The 16662-nt window shown below is 43.2% G+C and overlaps 1 protein-coding gene across 1 annotated transcript in view; it reads right to left on the bottom strand.

Annotated features, from left to right (window-relative positions):
• Positions 1–16662, bottom strand: part of mical1 (microtubule associated monooxygenase, calponin and LIM domain containing 1) — a 60014-nt gene that overhangs the window by 28356 nt on the left and 14996 nt on the right. The window contains exons 8-13 of the mRNA XM_063209298.1: positions 10510–10767; positions 9700–9815; positions 9374–9500; positions 5686–5770; positions 4833–4983; positions 1611–1807 (exon numbers count right to left, since the gene is read on the bottom strand). Of these exons, the coding sequence (XP_063065368.1) occupies positions 1611–1807; positions 4833–4983; positions 5686–5770; positions 9374–9500; positions 9700–9815; positions 10510–10767 (934 nt within the window). The remainder of the gene's footprint in view (positions 1–1610; positions 1808–4832; positions 4984–5685; positions 5771–9373; positions 9501–9699; positions 9816–10509; positions 10768–16662) is intronic.

Raw genomic sequence — 16662 nt, 5'->3', positions numbered from 1 at the left:
AGGGTAGTGGTTCCCAAACTGGGGGCCAGGACCCCTATTGTGGGGCTGGTACAACAGGGGGGTCACTAAAAAAAGGGATGTATTTGTCTAAAACCTTGAACATATGCTTTCTTAATATAAATATATATTATATAAACATAATAATTACATAAATTGGTTAGTAACAATATTCTGTTGCATGGTTAATACATTTCCTGTGAATTTCAAGTAAAAATGTAGCAACATTTATGAACAAAAAGCGGGGTAGGGTTGCAAAAATATTCTTCGGTTCAAAAGGCGGTCGCAACAAATAAAGTTTGGGAACCATTGGACTAGGGTGTATTAAAGTGTGGTCAGCAAGAAATGTGCAGTAGTTTGCCAGCAGCAGTGTCAAAAATATATGTTTTTCATATTTCTCAACCTACCAATGAAGTTAGGCAGTGTGTGTTTGGATGAAGTCTATATCACTTTCATCATGATATTCCCTGGAAAAGGGTTATGATACTGTACCAATTGAGTCAACCCCTTAGTAGAGCCTCTGTTATAACCTTATTGTCACCAAAATGGTAATGACCACATCTTAGTCAGTTACTTAAGACTCTCTGCATTGTCATAGCAATATTGTTATGATGCAGTTGTTGAGTGCTTTCAGCAAAGAGTGGATAGGCCTGTCAGCGGGGCCAGCTGCTTTAAGAGGCTACCTTACCTGTGATCAATTTACATACAGTACCCCAGTTACCTTCAGATGGAGGATGCAGTCCTTTTTCTAAAAGCAGGGTCATTTAGGTCTTGTAAATGTAGGATGCGTCATAACTTAATGCTGGAAGAACTACTTAATGACTTTGATGTTCTATAATCATGTGCATGTAATTTCGGTAATGTTTGGTTGCATATTGTCATCTTAAAGGATAACTTCAGCCAATTTCGACATGCAGTTGTAATGCTCACACTACCCTGGACTTGTCAGTACCTGAGAGCACATTTTTTTGTCAAAAAGTCCAAAAATATTAAAAAGCCTTTATTGAGACATGGCTATTAAGTTTAAAAACATGGGAGCAGAGACCCACGCGATTCGGCATATTTTTTTTCTTCAGCCTTTTCTGAGATCCTGGTGATTGTAATGGGGACAGAGTTTACTTACATTTTAAAAAACATCTTGACTTATTCCCAAGAACATCCAAAAGGTTATGCAACATCAGCAGACTACTAGAAATTAGAATAGCTCAGATTTCAGAAAGAACTGAGCCGAAAAAGTCAGCATCACCGGGTACTGACAAGTCAAGGGTCAATACAACAGCATACTCTGAAATTGGCAGAGATGCTCCTTTAAGAAGTGTGTCTATTTATTATTATCTAATGGGAACTTGCAGGTCTTCTTTTTGCAACTTGGTCCACCTTGTGGTGACATGGGTAACATTTGAACTAATACGTCTCCCTATATGACGGAGCATTTGCCACTCCCTACTGAAGACATTGAAAAAGGGCTAGGCCCAAAATGTCTATTGCTCCAGTTCATATCCGCAGACTTTTATCCACAGTTAATGACAAGGGTGCGCCTCATTTTTGTAACTTTTTAGTGGTCTTACAAATGACACAAATGACGCGAGTGTAGAGAGTTTGGCAGGGTTTACCTGTGACGGGCGGCTTCTTGGAGAGTGCGGCGTGGACCTGTGAGAGGTACAGCACCATGGTGAGCTGGTCTATCTGAGCACAGGAGGCCATGTCCGCCCCGGACATCTGGGGGGCGATGCCCAGCTCCCGCTGCAGGATGTCAAACGCCAGCTGGTTGTTATGGGCAGCATTGGACTTGCTCAGGGAGCCAAAGTCACTGTGAGGAAGACACAGCATAGACATGGACGGACAGAGAGACACACATGCAGAGTACACACACGCACGCACGCACGCACGCACGCACGCACGCACGCACGCACGCACGCGCACGCACATTTAGCATGAGTGCTATAGTGTATTTTTTTTTTAATCATTTAATACTATTGATCAATAATATTGTATTTGTGTGCAGCAGTATTGCATTACATTGTATGTTGAATGGTATGGCACTATACACTGTATACTTGAATGCTGTTTTCTGACTTGAGCAAACACTTGCTGCCCTTGTACAGTATATTCAGGGCTACTCGACCAATAATAATCTGTGTACAAAGACTCTGAGTCTAGTGAAGCTTTATTTTGGAAAGGGGGGGGGTCTAAAAAGAAGGAAAAATGTAATTCTCTAACATTCAGTACGTTATGTAATAGTTTCAAATCCTTGAGGCAAATCTTTTTGGGAAATGGATTCATTGGTTCCCTTTCAAAAATACATTATATAAATACTTGCATACAAAAGCCACATTGAATATTACATGAATAAATAAATGACTTATGAAATTCAACCGTTGAAATACAATATAGTGCTTCTCTGGTTTACCCAAAGAGTTTATCTGTAGGCAGCGGGCCTTTGTTCTGGAGCTTGAGGGTGTTCACAGTTTCTCCCGCTAAGAGACTTCATCACACTTCTGATGTGGCCAAGTTGCATAAAGTAGAAGTACTCTCACATATGTAATTCAACACTAGTAGTGCGATATTACATAGTAGAAACCACCTATCATCATACAACTAGTGTTGTAATTACATCAGTCAGCGATTAACAGTAGCCTACATGGAAGCACCATACAACATAGGTGTACTCTATACCTACCTTTTTGCAACTAAAGCGATAAAAAGCACAGTACAAGGCTCATATTGGTACATCATAGAGGAAAAAGAACTTATAAAACATGGTCAGACAGGACAGGTAGGAGGTGCTCCTGAGTCCTGACTAATGGAGAATGGGCAAGAAGAAAAATATATAGCTGCTTTTGTGTGAGTGAGTAGAGTAGAGAAGAGTACTATAATTAATCCCCAGGGAAATTAAGGTGTCTATCAGCAAACATAAATACACACATAGAGTAAAACCTATAGGTATGTATGTACGCATCAGTTATGGGCCAAATGCATTCTCTTTTCCTATAGGTATGTATGTACGCATCAGTTATGGGCCAAATGCATTCTCTTTTGCCCATCACTGGTGTGTATGTATAATATAATATAATATAATATAATATAATATAATATAATATAATATAATATAATATAATATAATATAATATAATATAATATAATATAATATAATATGTAACCTACAGTCCCAGGAAAAAGTTTGTACACCCTTTGACATTTCTTACATTTCTGTCAAAATTGGTCATAAAACATGGTCTGATCTTTCCAGAAATCACAAGAAGGAACAACCAGAGTCTGCTTTAACTAATTCAACCCAAACATTTACAAGTTTTCATATTTTCATTGGCCATAAGATGTAAACATTCACAGGACAGCAAGGCATAAATAAGTACACCCTTGCATTCAATAGGTTTTTAACCTTAAGTTAGTCGCAATAACCTCAACCAGATGTTTCCTGTAGTTGCAGATCAGATTAACAAAACAATCTGGATGTATCTTGTCTCCCTCTTCTTTAGAAAACTGCCCTTCTTCAGCAAGGTTTCTGGGATATCTTTAGTGAATAGCTTTCTTGACTTCATGCCATATCATCTCAAATGTTTTTGTCAGAGCTTTGACTGGGCTATTCCAGAATGTGTATTTCATTCTTATGAAGCAATTCAAATGTCAATTGCCTCTAAAATATGGGTTGTTGTCCCATTTCAGCACCCATCCTCTTGTGTGCCTCAATTGTGTGACAGACTACCTCACATTCTTTCTGTAAAATATCTCAATAAACTTCTGAGTTCATTGTTCCACTGATAATAGCTAACTGACAAGGGCCTGAGGCACCAAGGTAGCCGCATATAATGATGCTGCCGCCACCATACTGAAAAGTGGAGATGATGTTTTGGTGAAGGTGTGGTTCTCCAGTTCTCCTCCAAACATGATACTATGTGTTCCCCTGAAAAATTCAACTTTAGTTTCAACGTTGGTCTAAAGAATATTTAGCAGTAATTTTATGAAGCATATAAATGCTTTTTCGCAAACCTCAAAGTTGCAGCAATATTTTTTTGGACAGAAACCCCAATAATTTTAGATTGGCAGAATGAACCCCATTTTTAGCTTTTCTTGGTTACATCTCCACATCTGAGTATGGTGGCGGGAGCATCATTATATGCGGCTACCTTGCTGCCTCAGGCCCTTGAAAGTTTGCTACTATCAGTGGAGCAATGAACTCAAGTTTATTGTGATATTTTACAGAAAAAAATGTGAGGAAGTCTGTCACACAGTTGAAGCACACAAGAGGATGGGTGCCGAAATGTGACAACAACCCATACTTAAGAAGCAAATCGACATTAGAATGGCTTCATAACAATGAAGTACACATTCTGGAATAGCCCAGACAAAGCCCTGACTAAAAACAATTGAGATTATATGGCATGAAGTCAATAAAGCTATGCACTCCAGACATCCCAGAAACCTTGATGACGAGAGGCAGTTCTCTAAAGAAGAGGGAGACAAGATACATCCAGATTGCTTTGTTAATCTGATCTGCAACTACAGGACAAGTCTGGTTGAGGATATTGCAACTAACTGAGGGTTAAAACCTATTTAATGCAAGGGTGTACTTACTTATGCCTTGCTCTCCTGTGAATGTTATAGCCTTATGGCCAATAAAAATATGAAAACATGTAATTGTTTGTGTGGAATTAGTTAAAGCAGACTCTGATTGTTCCTTCTTGAGATTTCCGGGAAGATCAGACCATGTTTTATGATCTATTTTGACTGAAAAGTAAGACATTTCAAAGGGTGTACAAACTTTTTCTTGGGACTGTATATAAAGGCGTGACTGCACGTTGGGGGGTGGTACTCACATGAGGTCAGGCCTGAAGCGGTGGATGAGGGCACAGAGGGCCAGTCCAGACCTCCAGGACTCCTTTAGGTCCTTCACCTTCACCCCCGCGTAGCCACGCGTGTTATGCTCACACCACTTACGCAGGTCCACCAGAGTGCCACTCCCAGACTCTGCAAACACACACATGTGCAGTACATACAGTACATACAGTACACACACACACACAAAAGTTTTACTGTGCGCGCATTGAGAGTAAATGTGTGCGCGTCATAATGAGTGTCAACGCAGTTCAATACCCAAAGGGAATAGATTGTGTTTAACACAATTAGTGTAAGACACAACTTGAGTTTGTATGGGTGGGTGTGCGCACCTGTCCTTGTATTTTCATGCATGCTTAGTAGACATCTGAATGTAAGAACAAATTACCTCACTAAGTTAAAAAACAAGAAAAACTGGTCAAGCAGTTGGAAAAAAATCTGCTCCACACTACGCACTCTTCTAGGATACAAAGGTGAAACAAAAGGTGCCGCCACAATGACAAGTTAACAATTACTTAAAGACACGTTTGGCATGGGGATTATAGTTTATTATTACATGCAGTATTTGAGCTATGTAAAAAGAAAACAATGTCTCCATTAACATAAAAATGGGCATGAACATACTTGTGAGAGTGCTTCTGTGCATGTGTATGCGTGTGTGCATGTGCGTGTGTGAATGAATGAATGAATGAATGAATTTATTTAGTCTATTTGATGAAAAAACATTGTATAGTAACAGTAACCTTACATTAAAAGAAATACATAGACTGGAATAAACACAAAAAAGTCCAAAGACTTATTTCCATTGTTGTCCCTTGTGTTGTGTGCTTTTACCATGGCGGTGGGGAGTTTGTTTCAGTGTTCTGTTGAGACTGAGACGGCTGTCCTCTGGTTTGCCTCGATCATACAGATGCTGCACCTGATCAAATCAAGACACAAATATACGGTGAGGTTTGATAAAGAACCTCCAGATTATAGATTAACAACAACCACATCACACAGACACATATTGCTATACTAACCCTTTCATGCAGAGCCTCTGTTATAACCTTATTGTCACCCAAACGGTGAAGATGTCTTATTCTGGTTTTTGAGACTCTCAGTAATGTCATAGCAATGTTGTAATGATGCAGAGCTTCATCCAACAGTCAGTAGAATCACTGACAATCCCATCTTCATGAAAGGGCCATGTCATTGATTGGCCACTTCGTATTCCACAGTGCCTATGAAGGCTATGTTGCAGATTAGAATTGCAAGGTGATTTCTTCCTTCCAGTGAGCTGCAGATCTACCTTGCCAATGTAACTAAATAATTTGCTACAGCAGGCCCACTTCACTGATATGTAAAAGCTGAGCGTAGAACAGAGCCATTCGTCTCTTTAATTTGCCTTCTAGATTTATTGTGGATGTTTCCATTGCTAAGGAGAGACCTAGTGCTATGAAATTGAAGCATAGTGGTAGTTCTGGCAGGCCAGTGAGTCAAGCTATGCTGTCAGCTGTTAGCCTAGCAGATTGGATCAGCTGGGAGCTAAGCAGACCAAATTGCCCACCTGGCTTATCACACAGCTACTGCCTGCTGCCAAGCTGGCTCAGATGACACATGATAACATGGCTCTTCTCTTCACTCCATTAATGAGCAACGCCACATTCCTACCAACTTCCTCCCACTTCGTTATGTGCCTGACTGACATACCGTAACATGACAAAATCTGCGGTTGAGATAATGAAAAGGGGAGGCGCACACAAGGCTTGTGTGAAAAAGTATATTTTAGCCGAAATTTTACAACAGAAGTCTGAGATTAACAGACGTTTCGAACCTAGTCCATTCTCAATGTCTCCAGTAGCAAGTAGCAATAGCTAACGTTTCTCAGCAGGTAGTATCGTTTGGGTGTTGTACTGCAAAATGTGACAACAGCTTTCCCTCAAGTCTGCAACACTGAACAGCCTTTCCGAATGTTTGGAAATGTCAGCAGCACCACTAACTTGCGATCTATTCTTGCACAGGTGAACAGAATATGTAGTAGTAGCTATAATCCCAAAGGTGGTCATGGTCACTCATCTCTTACGGTGCACATATCTGACTTCAAACATATCTGTGGTTATTGAGGCTCACTCTCTTTTCTATTCCTTTGATAGCGTAATCATCTTTACTATCCCCCTGCCTTAGGCTTTTCATGTTCATGAATAGAGGTTTGGTCCTGTCAGAATGACTGCTGTTATCTACCACATCTGGTCAATCGCGTGTCAGACAGTGTATTCAGTAGTTTAGATCCTTTAGAGTTCTTCTGCTGGACATGAAAGCCTACTTCCCCTCACACCTCATTCTACAGCCACGTCAAATCTTTGGAGACATCAGGCTCCTGCTTTTTCAAATGTCAGCATCACTTTTTCAGATCCATTGCTGCAGGGGAGAGTAGAATACATACTGGCCAGCTTCCAACGTCCCAGAGGTGGTCACTCACCCAATACATACGTACGTTACGCTGTACGCTTTTCCAGAACAACTTTTATAATAATAATGAGTGAGCAACTTTATTTCTCTCCTATCAAGCACATATGAATATTACATGGACTGCACGCCGAGGATGATAATGAGTCCTGCTGGAGTTTTCGGGAGCATTAGAAGCCTCCGAACAGCCTTTGAACTGACTGTGAAGGCCTGGTGGGATACTCCATGTGTTGCACTGAATTTAATGGTGTAAGAAGACTGTGCGTCTTCATAGCAACAACAATCCCCAGAAACACCTCACTATGGTAATGGTTATTGATGTTACACAGTACTCAGCCTTTTCTTTTTTGTAAAGATTTTTTTTGTCTTTTTCGACTTACTTTGATACGACAGTCTGAGAGGTGGACAGGAAGCGAATTGGGAGAGAGACGGGTAGGGGTCTGCAAAGGACCAGGGCTGGGAATCGAACCCGGATCAGCCGTCTGGCGGCGAGTGCCCTACCGGTTGGCCATGGCAGGGCCGTCCTCTGCCTTTTCATCAACCCCTAACAGACACTAACCCTTGCAGTAATACCCCAGTCAGATGTGGGCTGGTTTTACCATCCCAAAAAGTGTGAGGTGCGCACACATCCCAAAAAAAACTATTGTTGCGGGTGCAGGACATCAAAGAACGCATAAGGGAAAAAGTAGAAGTATCTGCACACTGCAGAAGCTGCAAGTGAAAACACTGTGCCATTTTTTCACTTAATAAATCACAGCGTGGGAGCTTCTGTGGTGTGTGGCTTTACCATCGAATTTCAACAAGTTCATCCCTTCTACCCCTTCTGCCCTTCTGTTTCTCCATTTGGCACACAACGCCTCTGAACGAATTAAAATAGTGAAAGGGGATGTTAAAACCAGGCAAAGTAAAATTCCAGTTCTTGTTTACAAATCACATGGCTTAATATAATGAAATCTCAAGCTTGAGTAAACAGTACACATTGTGATGATGACACTCCCTTTGACCCATCTGTGACCCATCAGCAGTTTCACTGCATTTTTAGCATCAGCGTAGCCGCGTGCTGGGCGGGCTGCATCCATCCGCAGCTGAGCCTCATCTGCGACACCATAGTATTTATAGTAACAACACAACGGAGGGAGAGATGTTGACTGCTGTGTGTAAACTAAACAAGGGTTCTTCTTTCTCACAAAAGGCAAATCAAACCAAACCACTGCTCCCTTTTGCCACAACAGGTAAAAAACTTAGGACCAAGTTACTGAGTTTATCACCCAATAGATGACAGTTGGGTGCGCCACCAGTGAAACGCTGTTATAGTCATTGAAAAAACGTTACTGTACTACACCACTATGACAGTACACACAGGGCCTTTAGTGGTATATTAAATCTCGGTCATTCTCATTCTGGGAACAGCTAATTTATAACAGGCTCTGTGTCTTACTGGGATAAGTTACTGGGTGAATGGTAAACTTTGACTACATCACCATGCAATGCAAAAACAAATCGTGTGGGGATTTGAGCCCTTTACTGTATAGTAATGCAAGGCAAAAAAACCCATTATGGAAAGAGGCTATGAAAAAAAAATGACACAGTAGGTGAACATGTGGGAGGCTCTGTTCTGTGTGAATTGAATGAGGATTATGTATGATAGTGTAACCTGGCTCTCGCCAGCAGGGTAGCCGATAGGCGGGAGCAAAGAAGGGGCCCAGGAAGCGAGGGGGCCCAGAATTGGGTCCTCATTACATTGTATCTATTGGGCTGGGGGGCCCTTTCCGATTACTTTGTCCTGGGCCCAGCCAAAGCTCTGAGCGGCCCTGGTCGCCAGAGTAATGGCGCTCTGCCTTCCACACATATTAATCTGAGATACTGGGGAATTGCTTTATCCACTCATAGATTTAACAACATTTTCTTGTTAATTTTTTTGACTTGTTTGACAGGACGGAGTGATAAGTGGACAGGAAGTGAATTGGGAGAGAGACGGGGAGGGGTCGGCAAAGGACCCGGTCAGGGAATCGAACGGCACGGTTGGCCACGGCAGGGCCACGTAAATACATTTGAATTGATATATTGATGTGACCTGGCTGGTGGTGGTGGTCTTGGTCTTGAGGTTGGGGTAGCGGGTGCTGGGGTTGATGCTGAAGTTGGAGTAGTTCTTGCTGGTGTTCTCTGGGCTGGTCTGGGACAACAGCTGGTAGACGCTCTCTCTAATGCATATGCGGAAAAAAAACACACAATATACCGGTAAGTGTGGCGTGTGTGTGTGTGTGTGTGTGTGTGTGTGTGTGTGTGTGTGTGTGTGTGTGTGTGTGTGTGTGTGTGTGTGTTTGTTGAGAGATAGTGAGCAAGTGTGTGAGTGTCTGTGTCTGTGCAGTGAGTTCTCCAGTGCTCTCCAGTGATTCCCACCTCTCTGCGAGGACCTCGAGGGGAGCGCCCCCCTTGCCCCAGCTCCTCACCATCCAGGCAGTGTCAAACGAGGCCAGAAACCCACGAGCAATACCTGTACCCAGAGGCCAGAACGGCTGAGGAGAGAAAGAGAGGGGGGGGGAGGGGGATAGATAGATAGATAGATAGATAGAGAGAGAGAGAGAGAGAGAGAGAGAGAGAGAGAGAGAGAGAGAGAGAGAGAGAGAGAGAGAGAGAGAGAGAGAGAGAGAGAGAGAGAGAGAGAGAGAGAGAGAGAGCAGCACACAATTGCACAAGATATATACATACTCGTATACAGCACATGCCATGTCCCTTCAAATTGGTCAATGTATGATAATGCATGTGTACTGTATGCCATAAAATCTGTAGCAATAAAAGTTATACCCAAGACTGATATATTAGTAATCACTATCAGCCTCCTACGTAACATCTCTGCTTCTTGTCATCATTTGTGCACACATTGTGTCTTTGCTTGTGTGTGTGTGTTCTGTATGTCTGTTTAATTATCCTTGTGTGTCTGTGTGTACAGTATGCGTGTTTTATTATCCTTGTGTGTGTACTTAATATGTGTTTTTTTATCATTGTGTGTGTGTGTGTGTGTGTGTGTGTGTGTGTGTGTGTGTGTGTGTGTGTGTGTGTGTGTGTGTGTGTGTGTGTGTGTGTGTGTGTGTGTGTGTGTGTGTGTGTGTGTGTGTGTCTGTGTGTGTGTGTGTGTGTATGTGTGCGTGTGTAAAACATATGGAGTTTTATTATCCTTGTGTGTGTGTGTGTTGACATGTTTTCGTCTACCTCCACCAGACAGTCTCCCACCAGCGCCACCAGCAGCCTCTTGCCCTTCCTCTCCCGCACCAGCGAGGCGTTCTCGGCGCGGTGCATGCAGGTGAAGTCGAACATGGCCACGTCCGGCTGGTCGGCATGGTTACGGGCAAACTCCAGGTCTGGTAGCTGGCCGAGGGTGGAGAAGTCGGCCGCCTCGTACGCGTAGCGCATCAGGGCCTCCGCACACACGTTACGCGAAGCCAGCAGCTGCTCCGCATCGCTGAAGTCCTGAGGGAGGGAGCAGGAGAGGGTGACAAGAGGTAAGTATTTATTCACTTATTGTGACCAGTCCATCACTGTTACTTGTCCTGTCTTGCACTTTGTCAGTCTGTAAAATGCCAGTCATGTGTATGCCTATGTCTTGGCATGGTATGGAGAGAGAAACGTAATTTTCCTTATGTTTTGTGCATATGAAGAAAGTGACAATAAAAGCTGACTTGACTTGAATTGCCTTGCTAGGCACAGTCATGAATGCCACTGCGTTTGGGGTGATGTGTCCGGTGATTTCCTAATTTTGTGTGGCCTCTTCCGCATATGGGTCAGTCAATGGGCCTATTCACTCTTTGCTGAAAACACTACGTACATCAATACAACATTGCACATGCACATTTGTCTTTATTTTTTCCCTCCCTGACTATTACCTGTATTACATGTGTCTTGAAATGTCAATGTGGGCATTATGTGTATTTATGTAAGCTACTTGACACCTTAATTTCCCTCTGGGTATCAATAAAGTAATTCTACTCTACATTGCTATGACCATGTAGAGACTGATTACCATGCAGGTAACTGATTACCATTTTGGTGACAGAAGGGTCATAACAGAGGCTCTGCACTAAGGTGCTAAGAGGTGTTTTGTTGATTTCAGCTCCACAAACAAAACAAAGGGAACAGACAAAAAAATATGCAGGCGTGAAGGGCACAAGGTTGGGTGATGCATCCTCCTGCTTTTGTAATTTGGTTAGGAGGCATTTTTGGAAATTGGCTCCATGACCAGAATGCAACTAGAACAGAGGACATGATAGAGAAGGGCACAGACGTGAAAGGCACAGTGTTTTTGTGACATGTCATGCTTTTGTATTTTAAATAATAATAAATACTTTAGTTGAGAGGTGTTTCAAGATGACATGACTTCAGAACACAGAACAAACGTAGGACAGAAATTTGACGTGACTATCACTGGGTTACGGGTACTATTTTTTTTGGTAGAGTGAGGTTTTGAACGCATCAGTTTCACTTGAACACATGGAGGCATCAGAAAATTCAAATGATCACAAACATGCAAGGCACCATGCATTTCACTTTGTACTACTCTCAGCACCTCTTTAGCACCACACCCTTTAGAAGCACTTAGTCAGAACAATCCATACAGGTGCAAGAGTAGTGTACTAGACAACAATATAGCTGGAGGAACCAGAGAGTCCAGCAACACTTGCCACCTACAGTACACTTGTCACCTAGCAACACTGATTAAAAAAAAATAAATCTTAGGGGTTCCTGAAATTATAGCAGAGTGCAAGGCACCTCTGTGATTGGTTTGATTATATACTGGGACAACAACCTCACTAAATAAGGCTGTCTCTCTGTAGTTTGAATGCGATTACCATTCTGCTTCGAACTTGTACGCTGACCATTAAGAGAGGTTGCATATTTACTGTATACACTGGCATCAACTGACTGTTCAGTGAAGATGCTACCACGACTGCAAAGTTCTTCTGATCTTCTAGTCTGGCCAAGCAGCAGGGATCCAAGTTCTCAGATGCCAGGCTTCACCCATGCTTTTCAAATGCCTGTGTGTGCTATTGGTCGAAGCTTCCATTAATCAAAACCTTCTCTCTGTCTGACTGAGCTACCAGTGGGAGCTAGTGGGACCAGTGGGCTATGACAGAACTAGTGCATCTTCACATTAACCCATTGATACTGGATGTTGTGTTGCGTAACATTGGCCTTGGCGCCTGGAGCTGCATAACGCAACATTCAAGCTCATGAGATTTGAGACAATTTTAATACAAATCTTGGTCTGAATGAACACATTCTAATGCAAGATGGGGGTCTTAGCCTTTAAATGCAACTCACAGCATGTTTTTATGTGCTTCGAAAGCTGATATTTTGGGTTTTATAGGCTGAGGGCAACATTTCTTAAAAAGGGCTTTCAGCAGCCTTTTTTGCAGGTGCTTTAGGCGTCAATGGGTTAAAACATTCCCCATTGATCCACTACATAAGAACTACTCCTGTGAAGGGGCACTGCACAACACACATTTCACCAGCATTGTTCATCAAGGGGGCACCTAAGGTATATTAACCCGGGGCACCCCACACAGTCCTGAATACTCGATTTTGACTGGCCCCAAACTTGAAATAGAAGAGCTAGTCAGAAACTCAATCGGAAAGTATGTCCACTGTTATGAAGATGCCACTAGTTAAACTGAAAGTGAAAGGACTAGATTAACCCGAGGTTTTACTTTCGATGATAGTTTACATCAGGCTTGGCAAGAACATAAATCAGGACGCCTGACAGAACAACCATTGGCATGAGAGATATGCCTTTGTCAGAGTGCATGCTGTTCCACTTGCATCGGATATTCCTGAGATGTAAATGACAGTAAATGATGGAAGTCCGCAACACTGTTAATGCTCCCAGTGATTTATTTGCACGACGTTTCGGACCTTCGTCCTTTCTCAAGTGCACTTGAGAAAGGACGAAGGTCCGAAACGTCGTGCAAATAAATCACTGGGAGCATTAACAGTGTTGCGGACTTCCATCATTTATTTCAGTTACTCTATTTTGTCCAGCACCTGTACCACTGATGTGCGCGCATTCTCCACCTTCATGTAAACGACAGTATTCTGACGCTTTGAAGTCTTTTGAAAGTGAAAATAATAGTGTCAACATGCCAACACTCACATCTTACAAAGACAACAAGAGTAATCAGATGCGTCAACCTGGCCCCTTTGCCAATGCTAGATGCATGGGATACTGTGCATTTAGTGCCACCTGCAGGTGACCCAAAATACTGTGGACAGACAGACAGACAGACAGACAGACAGACAGACAGAGTTATTGCATTAGCCCAACACCCTCGGTGCGGAGGGGGGAATATCATCCAAATAATGCCATATCAAATAAACCAAGTGGCCGAGCGAGTATGCAGAGCCTTATTTTGCCTGCTGTGAAGGCATGATGGATATGTATAATGTGTGTGTACGTATGTGCATAATATAACCACGTAAATGATTCCCATAAATGCCTTGCACAACACCTGCTCACACAACACAGTGTGTGTGTGTGTGTGTGTGTGTGTGTGTGTATGATTTTCGAAAACCTTTAAGGTCATGTGGTAAGACTGTGAGGAGAGAGAGAGAGAGAGAGAGAGAGAGAGAGAGAGAGAGAGAGAGAGAGAGAGAGAGAGAGAGAGAGAGAGAGAGAGAGAGAATGAAAGAGAGAGAGAGAGAGAGAGAGAACCATTAATTATAGTGACTTGGTATGTGTGGCGTGTCTAGGCAGAGGAGAGGCAGCAGAAAGCCTCTATGAAATATCCTGGCCTGGGGTGCTCCCAGCATGGGCGGCTGGCCATACACTCACTCTCCTTTTGTTATTAGCCTATCTGACAAAGCATTTTATTCCCCGTTGTATGCGACTGTGCAACTGTTTGGCCATGTTAATCCATACATTGTGAGAGATTTCTGACTCCACTGCACAGAAATGAATTCGCAAACCAAAAGTCACTCCTTTTGGTAACTTGTGATGAAGAGTTTCATTCCCTGCTGTGTGCAACTGTGTGCTACTCATTGGTCTTGTAAATCCATACACATTGCAGACAGCGCACGATTCATTGCACACAAGTGAAAAGTAATTTGGGATTTTCTGCCCATTGATGACGGGCCCTGACCAGGGTTGCCAGATGTGATGATTTCCAGTGAAATGAATTCTCAAAAAACAACCAGAGGTACTAAGTCCAGCCCAATGTGAACTAAATTCTATTGATTTCTATGGACATAAATCTATAGGGAAAAAACCCAATTTTTTCAACCTGCAGCCCATTTGGGTGCCCACTTTGGCAACCCTGGCCGTGACACATCTGACATTTCAGGAAACCGGAATTTCTGACAATTTACATGTTCACAACACAATATTTACACTGTTGTGAAAGACATTGTGTGTGTGTGTGTGTGTGTGTGTGTGTGTGTGTGTGTGTGTGTGTGTGTGTGTGTGTGTGTGTGTGTGTGTGTGTGTGTGTGTGTGTGTGTGTGTGTGTGTGCGCATGTCTGTGATGAAGAAGAACCTTTAAATAACCTCTATTAACTCACTTCCTGGACATGGCTATGGCAATATGCTTACGAAACTGGGGTTGGCTCAACACGCAATCCAAATTTGGTGAGAGAAGCTGACAGTCTGTGTCGACTACGCCACAAGGGCCAAGAGCAAGGAAGCTTTAACCCATTGACGGCTAGGGCACCTGCAAAAAAGGGTGCTGAATGCCTGAACCCTTTTTAAGAAAGGCTGCCCTCAGCCTATAAAAACATAAATATCTCAGCTTCTGAATCACATAAAAATATGCACTAAGTTGCACTTAAAAGCTAAGACCCCCATCTTTCATAGAATGTGTTCATTCATCTCAAACAAACAGCCAGCCTGAATGCTGCGTTATGCAGCTCCAGGTGCCAGGGTCAATGTTGTGCAACGCAACATCAGGCATCAATGGGTTGAAGCAGCAAACATATACTATCTTTAACCGTGTGAGTGTAGAGAGAGAGAGAGAGAGAGAGAGAGAGAGAGAGAGAGAGACTTTTTGACTTTTAAAATCCCTTTATTGAACCAACCATGGCCCACACAACCACCACAACAACCCCACCTCCCACCCCACCCTACCCTACCCCGTTAAAAACACCCCTTACCAAAGAAACCTTAACCCACCACCCTCATTAGCTGTCCACACCCCTTTATCCACACACCACTTCTTATCGAATAGTTCAAGGTTGTCAATAGCCTGGTAGTAGGCATGCTCCACAGTGATCCTGGACTCAACCAAGGCCTTGAACATTCCCACCCGGTCCCCCACACACCCCTCTTCCTCCAGTCTGTTACATTTCAAAATGCACAATTTGGCTTGCCCCATCAGAAAGTTCACCACTGTGCACATTAGTCCCATTTTCTTGGAGTACTTGACCCCAAAAATGAAAACCTCCTTAGAGAAACGGAGGCCAAAGCGGCTACACAGTTTGTCCAGCAGGGTAAAAAGAGCATGCAGCTTAACACAGTCACAAAACATGTGAAACACATTATCAGGTACATTGCAGACCCCACAAACACTAGATTTATCAGGTCTAAGTTTAGCAACAAAGACCTTTGTGGCTAAGGCACAGTGCAGCACACGCCACTGAAGGTCACCTGAGCGTTTCGGTAATGGGCCTTTATAGAGTGTTCTCCATGCTGGAGGTGCTACCTGACTACTGGAAAGGTGAGCCCTCCACTTAGTGTCTGGTCGGTCTTTAAGAACGTTAAAATGCAAACACTTAACAATCAGATTGTACAATGTCCTTTTCTCAACAGCTTTAAAACTAACAGCTTGTAGTCCCTGATTGGTTAACAGCTGCCCATCCCTATTGCCCGGCATAGCTTGTCTAGCAGCAATTTTTATGTCTGGGCATTCAGCCTCCGCTGACCCTCCATTTAGCACACTGTCTACAAAGCCAGCAGAGCAGGCTGGCATGCCATCTTTCCACCCCCTCAGAAGCCCTTCCACCATCCTCAGGGACCTGACCCCAAGTGTAGAGGCCAAGTCTTCAGCTGACCGCCAGGACCCCTCCCTTTGGTCAATGAGGTCCTTTAACTTTGTTACTCCTGCTCCCAGCAAGAGTTGAGTAACACTGCTCTGAGTTACAGGCTGTTTGACCCAGAAGGTGTTAGAGAAGAGAGGCTCCTCCAGTCCAAAATGTTCTTCTCTTGACGTTGTGAATAAACTCCAGGCCTTCAGCACCGAGCCATAGAAGCTGTGCGGTGTGACCTGAACAAGCTCACTGTGGGACAGTAAGAACACATGCCGGTCAAAGAAGCCTCGGGTAGCTGCCCTAAGTGTTGCTCGGCCAAAATCCACCCATGGCTTGTCTTCACCGTACAACAGC

The sequence above is a fragment of the Engraulis encrasicolus genome, chromosome 10 (assembly GCF_034702125.1).
Source record: "Engraulis encrasicolus isolate BLACKSEA-1 chromosome 10, IST_EnEncr_1.0, whole genome shotgun sequence".
Classification (NCBI taxonomy): Eukaryota; Metazoa; Chordata; class Actinopteri; order Clupeiformes; family Engraulidae; genus Engraulis; species Engraulis encrasicolus.
The sequence above is the reverse complement of the archived record's forward strand: the minus strand, read 5'-3'. Positions and strand labels throughout refer to the sequence as shown.